The sequence below is a fragment of the Heterodontus francisci genome, chromosome 22 (assembly GCF_036365525.1).
Source record: "Heterodontus francisci isolate sHetFra1 chromosome 22, sHetFra1.hap1, whole genome shotgun sequence".
In the NCBI taxonomy this organism is placed as follows: domain Eukaryota; kingdom Metazoa; phylum Chordata; class Chondrichthyes; order Heterodontiformes; family Heterodontidae; genus Heterodontus; species Heterodontus francisci.
In genome coordinates, this window is record NC_090392.1 from 71,732,110 (window position 1) to 71,743,670 (window position 11,561).

An 11,561-nucleotide genomic window follows, 5' to 3' on the forward strand; every position below is an offset into this window, starting at 1 on the left:
GTGAAAAGTGTAAGGTAAGTTAACTGATGGTCAGGTCGGACGTGGGGAAAAAATGAATGGACTCGGGCCGGGTCGGGCTCGTGGTCAGATGTGGTTCTGTCCGGCTCGGGTCGAGTTTCATTTGCAGACCCGAGCCGGCCTTTAACTGGGAGCTCATTTCTTGGGAAAGCCCTGCTCCACAGCACTGCTGAGCCCGAAAGATTGAATAGTTGAGTAGATTGTTGTCTTTTAACCTTATGTTCCTTTGACTTCCAAAGGGTTGTTGAAGACGCCATGAGCGGACAGTTCCTGAATGACAGTTTCTCATTGCCCTGTCCCCCTGGATTTGAGATTTCTGATCAGGAATTGAATTACATGACACCAAATACACTGAAGGTAACATTTATCATAGTACAGATTCTGTTAAGCATCTATAAAAACTGATGTGGATGTGTATTGTTTAACTGTTATTAAAGGGATATTTTTGTGCTGTTTACAAAATGCCAGATTTCAGGAGGCTAATAGAATCAGTTGTGGAGCTGGAGGAACCGTATCTCTTAATCTTTCTCCACATGGGCAGTGACATAGTTCTTCCTTCCTGCTCCTCCAGTTACTTTGGAGTCAGATTTCACATTAAAAATGGTCCCAGATGAGTTACGTCAGCCAAAGTGATGGGTTGCTGATGGTGACTCTGTTGTGTAAATGATCTTTGAATGGTACTTTACAGTAAATATCACTTGAATCATGTATTACATCCTGGACTGGTTTTTAATGGAACAACTGGCCACAATAAGTAACCAGTCATTTCTGTTGATGGCGTCTCCATTATTTAGAAATGCGAACACTCGCAATAATCACAGATGAGATGTTGGCCCTCAATCTTTCAGAATGGTCCAGATTTGTCTGTCGTGAGCATGGAGGTGAATTCGATGTGCAATCTACAAGTGATTGACACTACCACAATCCATACATAAGACTTTCTACTTAAGCTCATAAACAGGGTGTGCATTGCAATTGTAGATGATGCTGACACCGTTAGCCAGTTACCAATGTGTTTGTGGGTCATTGGAGCTTTATCATTGTTCTTACAGAGTAACTTCAGTGGTAATTGTGTCATTTTCTAGAACCATCTCCCAGTGATTGAAGTTTTTAACTGAGCACTGGCAGATGTGAGGTGACATCGAGAAGGGGATAGAAGGAGTTATCAGGTTAGAGCGAGGGGCAATGGAAAGAGAGGTAGATTCTGAGAGAGAGAGAATGAGCTGATGTTTCATCAACCACAATGTACATTTTTATAGCGCCTTTAATATAGAAAAATGTCCCAAGAAACTTCAGAGGTGTAATCAAAAGTAGATGTTCGGCTAAAGGAGATATTAGGAGAAGTGACTATGAGCATGGTTTAAAAGATGGGTTTTAAGAAGGGCCTTGAAGAAAGGGTGTGGTCGAACAGAGGAGAGGCTTAAGGAAGGGATTCCAGAGTGTAGGACCTTTGTGGCTGAAGACACAGTTGCCATTAATGAGGTGGAGGAAGGGGTTAAACCGGGCCAGAGTCAAAGGAACAGACAATTTGGAGAAGTTGCCGTGAAGTTGTAGGGCTTGAAGAGGACCTTTAAGTCGTACAGTTGAGCAATGGGATCAGTTTTGTGCTGATTCCTGAGACATTAAATTTCTGATTTCAATCCTGCCAATAGCAGAGGTAAGGACCTTTTTGTCAAATATGTACCTCAGCAACACATCATGTCATATTAGAATAAGTGGGGGGTAATGGTAGCATAGTGGTAATGTTACTGGACTAGTAATCCAGACTAATTCTGTAGAGACATGTGTTAAAATCCCACCACGCCTGCTGGAGGGATTTAAACTGATTGATAAATCTGGAATAAAATGCTAGTCTCATTAATAATGATCATGAAACTGCCGACTGTCGTAAAAACCCATCTGGTTCATTAATCCCCTGTAGGGATGGAAATCTGCCATCCTTACCCGGTCTGGCCTACATGTGACTTCAGACCCACACCAATGTGGTTTACTCTTAACTGCCCTCTGAAATAGCCCGGCAAGCCATTCAGTTGTAGGTAGTTCACCACCACCTGCTTAGGGAAAGGCAATAAATGCTAGTCTTGCCAGCAATGCTCACATCCCAAGAACAAATAAAAAGAAAGAAATCTGCATTTGGTCTTTGGAATTTAGTGAAAAATACTAGAAATGAAACTCTCAAATCTGTGAATACTAATTAAATTCAGAAGATGCTGGAAAGGGCTCTCTGGTCAGTCAGCACCTGAAAGGGAAAGGTTACTGTTTCAGGAAGGACCACATATCAGAACCGAGCTGATTACAGCTGAAACATGAGGCTCTTTCCTTTTTCCAGATGCTGATTAACCCATTGTCTGTTTCCAGAACTTCCTGTTTATACTTTGGAGAGGAGAGTTTGGTCTCTGGACAGAAACCTGCTTTAAATTAACAGAGATGAAAAGAGCTTTGTGTTCACTTGCACCTCTCAGTGCTGTCTTCCAATGGCTACTTTGCAAGGAATCGTCAGAAATATTATAAGAACGTAAGAAATAAGAGCTGGAGTAGGCCATTTAGCCCTTCGAGTCTGATCCGCCATTCAACAGAATCATGGCTAATCTTCCACTTCAACTCCACCTTCCTGCACTTTCCCCATAGTCCTCAATTCCCTTAGCACCCAAAACTCTATCAACCTCTATCTTGAATTCAATGACTGAGCATCCCGAGCTCTCTCGGGTAGAGAATTCCAAAGATTCACAGCTCCTCTGAGTGAAGAAATTTCTCCTCATCGCAGTCCTAAATGGCCGACCCCTTGTGCTGGGACTGTGACCCCCCACCCCCCCGTGTTCTGGAATCCCCAGCCAGGGGAAGCATTTTCTCAGCTTGTCGAGCCCCTTAAGAATTTTATATGTTTCAATTAGATCACCTCTTATTTCATGTAAAGTCCTGGGAATATAGACATTGTCTACTTAATCTCTCCTCATCGGACAATCCCCTCAAGCCAGAAACTAGTCTAGTGAACCTTCGTTGCACTCCCTCTAGGGCAAGTATCTAACACGGAAGACTCAGTTATTTGTAGGAGAGCCCCATTTGGCTTCAGTGCCCTGATCTAGGGAAAGTGCAAAAGTATGCAAGGTTCAAGTTTCAATCGCTATCCAGTAACACTACTGAAAAGTGCAGGTTTGTGAGCTTTGGGTTAAGGCAGGGCCAGCCTTGTGTGGGATTATGTAGAGATTACAACAAGGAAATGAGATGTTCAACTCGACCAGTTTGAGTTGTTGTTTGTCCTGCACCCAAGTGCCCACCTTGTTCCCATAACCCTTTATCCTTCAGTACCTATCTAACCTTACCTTTTTTTTTTCTTATCTAGTTGAGTAGCCTCCTCAAACGCCCCTGAGCAGTCACTCCTTCCCTATACTCAAACAAGAGGAATGGGCACTTAGGGGATGTACAAAGGGCCTGCTTGTGGGACTGTACCAAGCACAAGTCTCAACATTTTGGGAGATTAGAAAAACACCTAATAAAAATGTCCAAGGTAATAAATTAAGAGAAGGAAAGTAAGAAATGATTAAATACAAAATCTGTTTCTCTTCTCAGATGCTGCTTTTGCTGGGCTGTTTTACCATCTTCTGGTCCGTTTATTACACACTAGAAGTTATTTTCTACTCCAGGAAAGAGTTTGAGTTCAGCTTGCTGTGCAACACCTCTACCCGTGGACCATATAAAACATTGCGTGAAGCTGATAAGCATGCATCTGAATTAATCCCACTACAAAATGTCGACGCAAATGAGGCAGGAGATCACCAAATGTCAAACGTCGAAGAAGCCAATCTGGTTAAAATGGGAGACGAGAAAGATCTAATCTCTAAGTATGAGATGCGGAATGTAACCATAACGATAACTGAGACTAGACAAACCAGAGATCAGTCGATCCCAAACCATCGAGTGGGGCACAGGAACAGCGAGAACTCTCCTTTGCTTTTCTCCTTTGACAATGAAATGACGTAATGTTCAATAAATTCATTGTGGACATAGTCATGCAGACGAGAATTAAGCAGTATAAAATCTTTTGTGAACTAATAATTGGGAAATAGCAACCTGGGCAGGACTACCCTGTATGAACAGATTGGACCTGGATAGGCAACTGCCACATCAACTTTTCCTGACAATAATGCCCTCCTCAGGGTCACGGTATGTTTGCATTCCTGGTGTTTCTGGACTGTCAGCTGCAGAACTGTCACTGATCAACAGCAGATCTTTACCCTACAGACTTGTGTGTGTACCCCTCTCTCTCTTTATCTCTCTGTCCCCTTTCTTTTTCTCTCTTGTCAGCTACCTGGATTGCAGTCTACCTGGCCATCCCTAATGTCAGTGGAGAATGTTTACTGTCCAGACCTCATTGTTGTAGCGTTTGCCACTGCTGTCAAGTTATTTTCCTGCTATTTTGATTCACTTGCCTTTAAGATGTGGGAGGCTTTAGAATAGATACAATTGGCTTCAACACTGCATGGCTAGGGAGAGTGAAGGCTCATCCAGACTTCCTGCTCTTAATTATTGTACAATGACCAGTGCTGGAAAGTACATGGGTGTGGAGATGGGGTGAGGACAGGATTGGACGCACCCATAGTCGAGTAGCTGAAGTCATATCCACTTCAACATCTGCGTATTTTTCAGAGCTACACAGTTCATTGGTGTCCAGATTTATAGGTTGAAAGACCTTGTCCTGGTGTTAAAGTGTATCACTTAGAACTGTTTTTGTTCTGACAGTGTGATCAGCTATTAGACCATTTGTGTTAAATGTACGCACTTGTACATGGAGCAACATGCAATGTTCCACTGCTCCTGTTGCCCAGGTGGTAAATGCATTATCTCATGGGGGACTGACACACACAGACACCAAGATCGTGGAATCATTCCCTGGTTAGTATCAGGTTCATTGATCTCAGCTAATAACAAAGGTGCTAGAATGAGTCTCAGCATCTTGGCAGCTAACAAAGGGGACAGCTAGCTGGGTTACTGCCCCGATCACTTGAGTTCAGACTCATTTAAGTGAAATGTGGCTAAGACGTCCTCTGAAGATTTGTGCCTGTACGTAACATTGAACTTATTGACAGCACCAGTCTTGATGCTGCTTGGGTCAACAGTTAAGTGTAGCAAATGCAAAATGTTTTTGGAACCAAATGGCTTCTTTCATCAGCAGGGTCACTAAGCTAGCACAAGTTCCTCAGGGCAGTCATGTTGAGCAGATTCTAATGCAAATGTTTTTGTCTTGCGTCCGAAAAGAAAGAGAAACTGGCTGACACATACTCCAAATGATTAGACAGTACTATAGTTTCTATCAGAGTTTGCGTTACTTTATAATGATGGCTGGGGCACATCTGTGTGTCGCCAATAAGCCATCCCACACTATAGAACCTTGAGAGAAAGTTCTGAAAATTGATTGAAATACCTCAAAGTGCTGCTGAAAAGTGATGGTAAATTTACAGGTCACTCTGGTAAAGGGACATTTGAAGAAGGAGCAGTTATTTTTTTCTGATCTGTCTTTATAAATAAATAATCTCCCATTTCATGAATGGATTCTTCTGATTGGCAGTTAACACTGATTTAGATGCACTTTCAGTGGATAAACTGCATTGGACTGTGGAAAATAAATTAATAAATCACAGTAAACTGTTAGAAACTATATATAAAGATACTGGGGGAAGCAGGTGAATTAAAGCCATAAAGTTATTAGGAAATCTTTTTGGTTCTGTTGTGACAATATTCCATCTTCTCTTAAGTGGGCGATAATATTCGCTTTAAAGGAGCAACATCGTGCAATGAGGAGTGTCCCTTGGGTTTCCTGATCAGGTTTCAGAGGGGATAATGCCCTAGTGATGTCAAAGAAAGGAAAGACACTTTTGCACAGCCTGTTATGTCATTGAAATGTGTCAATGGGTTTTGCACAATTTGGAGTGCAGTGACTGAAATACAAAGTCCAGCAGTGAGATTAATTGAATCCAGTGGCTGGAAAAAGAGTTTGAGCTTTTCCTATCAGCACAGATCACAATGTAGCTTATCCTTTTCTGATCTGTACAACTTTGACCAGAACTGGCTGGCTCGCTGTGGAATTTGTAGGCTGAACTGGGAGACTGTTATTTTAAATAATTTAATTGATGCACTTAAATTCTTGGCTTATCTTCTTTCCATACATCGCGGGATATGTTTTCTATCTTGAGGGGAAGCTGCCTACAGTTTTTAAGGCCTGTGATTTTTCTCATAAGCATTGTTGCATTGATCTTCAACAGCCTAGTACACAGGGCTAAGCAGATTCAATATGCATCATTTTAGCCTATCTGTGAAAACTGGATATATCAAATATTCCAAGATTAAAATAACAGCTGGTGCTATATAAAGACCCAGACTGTGAAAGCCATGTTACAGGGTCCACATCTTTATTCCTGATTCATCCTTCTTGAAAACTGTACTTGTTGCTTTGCCAATCGGGATTGCTGGACGCCCTGAACTGTGAGAGAATATCCAGAAGAAATTAAGACATGCTGTAAACCTGTAGATCTGACAAACTGCTGCCTGTTATTTTACAGAAAATGGACAATATATCTAAGTTTGAGCTTTTTTAGGGGGTTTTAATGGAAACCTTGAGTTACTTGAATTTGCACAATCAATCTTCTGTGACATGAGTGGATGAAGGTATTTTACTATCTGATGATTTTAATGTCAGTTATTTGTCATTGGTTTAATTTTGTCTGGTAACACACTGGTTAATAAATTTGCATAAAATTCCTCTACACGCAGCTTTAGTGGAGTTGTTAACCCATTTATGTTAAATATATGAAAATGCCACACACAGGAAAATGTGTTAACCAGTGCATTAACCTGAGGAAGTAAAATTACCAAATGACTAACAGAAGAGGGAGTTCGGCCTTCTTAGTAAAAAGAAAGATGATATTTGGTGCACTGTATACACAGTGCAATGACGTTCTGTGCAATGAGTCAGACATTTATAACTGGATAATGCCATTACGTATATTGAGATGGTACTCGGAATTTGCCTTCATCATGTTTTGAGTTGAAGTTCACATGTTTGTCATGCCATGGTTTTAATGGTGGTACAGTTCTTTTGTAGAGCTAATTTGGCAAAACTTTGTGTTGTGGAGAAAGATGTAATGGGTGATTCGCTGATGTGCTACAAACTAATCATTACTCAGGCAAACTTAATGGTTTAATGGGATGTGAGACACTGCAGCAGCAACATATAGCCCCATTTGATGTTGGGACATGGGTTCCCACCTGTAACCCTCCCCTATCCTTACTGAGCTACCTATCTCAGCCACATTACCATTGCCAACTTGATGTCATGTGATTCCGAGTCAATTTATAGTGTTGGAAGCAGAAGCTTAATCACTCCAGTGGGTGCATGGGCCAGGGAGATCAAAAAAGGTTGAGAGTTGGAGGAAGTGGTCAGAAAATGAGTGAGAAACAAAGGATGTGTACGTTCAAATGAAAAGATAACATTTGGGTGAATGAGCAAGTTTTCCTTGGAAAGTCTGGAGGAGTGGGATGGGGTTGGAGGCCAACCATGCTCTATGTCAGAAGGTGAGAAGTACAGAACTTTGGGCTGCCCCTTTATACCTTACCTGTTCGCTCTCAGTGGGTTGTGGGAGAACAGATAGCCGTAAGGTTCAGGGGAAGCGACAAGTTCACCAACCAGCTCACCCCATTGAATTAGCCCATGGCCAGGTGGTGATCAATGGTTAGATGTCAATCATAGTTATCTTTTTTTGCCATAAAATATTGCATAGAAATTGCACATTTATGCATGCCGTCTCCTCTGGGTACTGGTGAAAATTACAGGATTTTTACCAAAACAACAACTGTAAAATAAGGCTATACTTAATACACTGATGCTTATACATTGTACTTCTATCAGCTTCAGACAATTGAATTGAGAACACTTTGAAATTACTTTTTTAAATTATGTCATGTGATTAGTAGATGATCGGATACCCTGTGTAGATTTCTCCACATACTGCAAGTAAGATCAGAAGACATTCTTTAAAATTAAACATTGCATTGCTACAGAGAAAAACCTTGAGTGATGGAAATCTGAAATAGAAAACAGGAAACAGTGAAGATGTACAGCAGGTTGACCATTTGTGTTTGTCAAATGGTCCAGTTAACATGTTTGTGTAAAAACTCCCCTGTCTGCAGGCTTAGTGAAAAGGTTAAAATGTACAAAAGCCACCCCCAAAATAATATACTGTTTTTCTCTTCCCAGTGCTCATTGCTCTGTGTTAGTGCAGTTTAACTCATTGTTTCTACTTTACTTGGTCTATCGGGTGCTTAAGCTATTTAGATTTGTGGCTGACTCCATATTAAATCTAGAGGAAAATGGCTGGATACCTGTAACATGTTAAACTGTTACCGAGTAGAATTGTATGTACCAGATGTTTGATTTTAAAGCTGAGCTAATTATGACACTGATTTAATGCTTTTCCTGGTATTTATTTGTTTCTTTCAGAATGCTTAGAGTAGTGTTGCTAATTGTGCAGCATTCCTTGTCCTGTCCAGGAATTACTGCCTGGGGTCTTTTCAGTACTTCTGAATTTTTTGCACATATCTGTATTTGTCCAGGAATTGAGTTGCTGAGAGTGGCCTATCCTAGCTGATTGCACCTAGTCATTACCATGGTATGCTGTCCATGGGTATGTCAATGGTTGGTTGGATCTATGAAAGCTGGAGCTGAACCCTGACAACCCGGGAGTGGGTTGTCCTCAACTTCCTGCATCACTGGACTACTGATCTCTACAACTTGCCAGTTCTACTGATAGTCGTCAGCATTGCTTAGGATGGAGAGAGTGGTACCAATAGTAATGGGATGGGCCCACCACAGACTACCTGGCCTTTGAGGAGAACCCATTTAGGTCACAGTAGGGAGATAGGAATGTAAATTAGACATTGCAGGCACTTGCATCACATCCCTTGCGTTGATGTTGAAGGAAAATGGCTTGTAGCCTGCCTTCATATATGCGTAATGAGAAAGTGCTGGAAATACTCAGCCGGTCAGGCAGCATCTGTGGAGAGAGAAGCAGAGTTAGCATTTCAGGTCAGTGACCCTTCATCAGAACCTTGAATGGTGAAAATAATGAGTTCTGATGAAGGGTCGCAAACCTGAAATGTTAACTCCATTTCTCTCTCCGCAGATGCTGCCAGACCTGCTGAGTATTTCCAGCACTTTCTGTTCTCATTTCAAAGTTCCAGTATCTGCAGTATTTTGCTCTTTGTATGTGTATGTGTATTTGGCTTTGCCTTTTCTCCTGTTTTGAGGCCAGTATTTCATCTTGTCAAACTTGGAGGTATCCAAGTTACTCAAATGTCCCAGGTTTTATTTAGCCATTTTGTCATGTAGAGTTTCATTAAAGCGGAATGGAGAGCGAGGTTATGTTCATTTCAGAGTCGGAACAATAATGGGAAGAAATCTACATGATGCACCTGAACATAGGTCTGAAGCTTTGTGGGATTGTAGGCCAATTTCTAGAGGTTGAGCTGAAATCTTTCATACAGTTTGTCCTAGATATTTTTCTCCTGTCCTCATGTAGCTGCTAGTCTACATTGTGGGAGAGAGGTGCTGGATTGCCTTTGGCCTTTGGTGCTCTAGCAGAGAGTGGAATGCATTAATGCGTGGTATTTGTTTGATTTTCATTGAGTATGTTGGGATTTCCTTCCCAGCAGCCTCATGGAGTAACCATGCATTTCGCTGCACATGCTACAAGTTAGAGTGCAGGCCCTTCCATACGCAAACAATTTTAGACATTGAGCAGTGGTGTTGTAGTACCAGAGTGCTTAGTACTGTTTGATGGTTTAAAAACCCAAAACCATAAATACACTAAAATTGTAATGGACAAAGGGAGAACCTAACAAGCCAAACATTAATTCCTTTTAGATGTAATACCATTTATGGCCTATGTTTTGTACAGTTTTATCTAATGCTGGACGCTTTGTTGTGAATCATTCAACTCGCAATATATTAGTGCACATACATATGTCAACAAAAAGTCAAGAGTTTGATACTATTGGTACTACACACACCAAGGTTTTCAGAGTGATGTATAATTAAGAAATGTATTTATTGACTGATCTGCAAAGTAGACCTTCAAAGTGCTATGCAGCATAGTCCTCTGCAGTGGTGTCTTTCAGTGCTAAATGTACCAAATGCTAACTTACTCAAGGAAAGTGACAGCTGTACTGGAGAAATGAGCCACTTTTTTTTTTCCTTTATGTTATCGTTCCTTCATACTACTTTCCAGAATGATGCTGAGAGCATCTCTTGGCTGTGGGGTCAGGGGAAAAGGCAACAAAGACCATTACATTTCCATTGGCCGTCACTTTCAGTCAGAGAAGCCGTCTAACCTGACAAACGCAGCATCTGGTAGCTCTCGCAGGAAGGCTGCTCAGAGTGAGTGCCAGCAAAATTCATCACAACTGTGGCATGCAGACTGGAGTGGCAGACAAGAAGATTACTGCTGCTCCCATCAGCTACTACTGAGTTGTAGCCAGTTTTTTGTTAAAATCAATATCAGGTTAACATTGATATTTTTCTTGGGGGAGGGGCAAGAGGGAGAAATACCTATAAATTTAATAAGTTGAACTCTGTTAGTTTTTGTTTGTAATTTTCAATAAATGAAATATAGATCAATGAGAAAAGATACTGACTGAAATTTGGCTTGTTTGTGTGTGTGTGTGTGTGTGTGTGTGTGTATATATATATATATATATATACACAAAATAAGTGTTTTTTATATATATATATATATATATAACTTATTTTGACATGATTCACTTGTATATGCAGATGTCTCTGGATGATTACATCTTTGCTTTTGTTACTTGGAGGTGCGGCAAGATAGTCAGATGTAAAAGAAGTGATTTTGCTGTGAGTCCTTTGTGCTTTTTTTTTTTTGAAAATTGAGTTCCAGAAAGAAATGAAGTTTTATCCCTTTGGTTCTGTAATATTGCCAGCTGATTGTATGTTGCTAGCCACAAAACTGTGACAGAAACAAAAGGCAATAAAGTTTATCGACGAAAAATCGGCACATTCTGTGAGATCTTTATGCAGTGGCAAAAGTATCACTTTAAAATAAAAATGTAAAATATGTATATTAAAAACAATGCAAGTATGTGGTTTTCCATTTTTCAGAGTCTGTAAGAGCACTCCAATAAACTGCCTTGAGCTTTGCTTATAGACTCTAACAATGACTGGAGCAGGTGTATCTCACCTAGATCTGTATCGACACCCCACTGACCTCAAAGTAGGACTCAGATTTAGCAATCTCTGTGGTGAGAACTTTACCTCTTCTGGGCGTGCAGTGGACTGTAGCCAATTACATCAAAGAATTCTCACAGACAGCCAACCAGGAAAGGAAAAACACTAAAATCACACTACTTTTTTAAAAAAATTTTACAGACGAAAATAAAAATTGGGACATATACATGGGACGAAGGGAGAAGCTGAAAAATCGTGAAAAAACTTTTTAAAAATTATTTTAGAAGGTTTAGTTTTTTTTTAAAAATTC

General features: G+C 40.7%; 1 protein-coding gene across 1 annotated transcript in view; it reads left to right on the top strand.

The window, feature by feature from the left end:
- LOC137381425 (proprotein convertase subtilisin/kexin type 7-like) overlaps nucleotides 1-11,223 on the top strand; it is a 233,323-nt gene extending 222,100 nt beyond the window's left edge. Inside the window, 2 exon segments of the mRNA XM_068054003.1 lie at nucleotides 258-375; nucleotides 3,586-11,223. Of these exon segments, the coding sequence (XP_067910104.1) occupies nucleotides 258-375; nucleotides 3,586-3,996 (529 nt within the window). The 3' untranslated portion in view covers nucleotides 3,997-11,223.
- The last annotated feature ends 338 nt before the right edge of the window (nucleotides 11,224-11,561 follow it).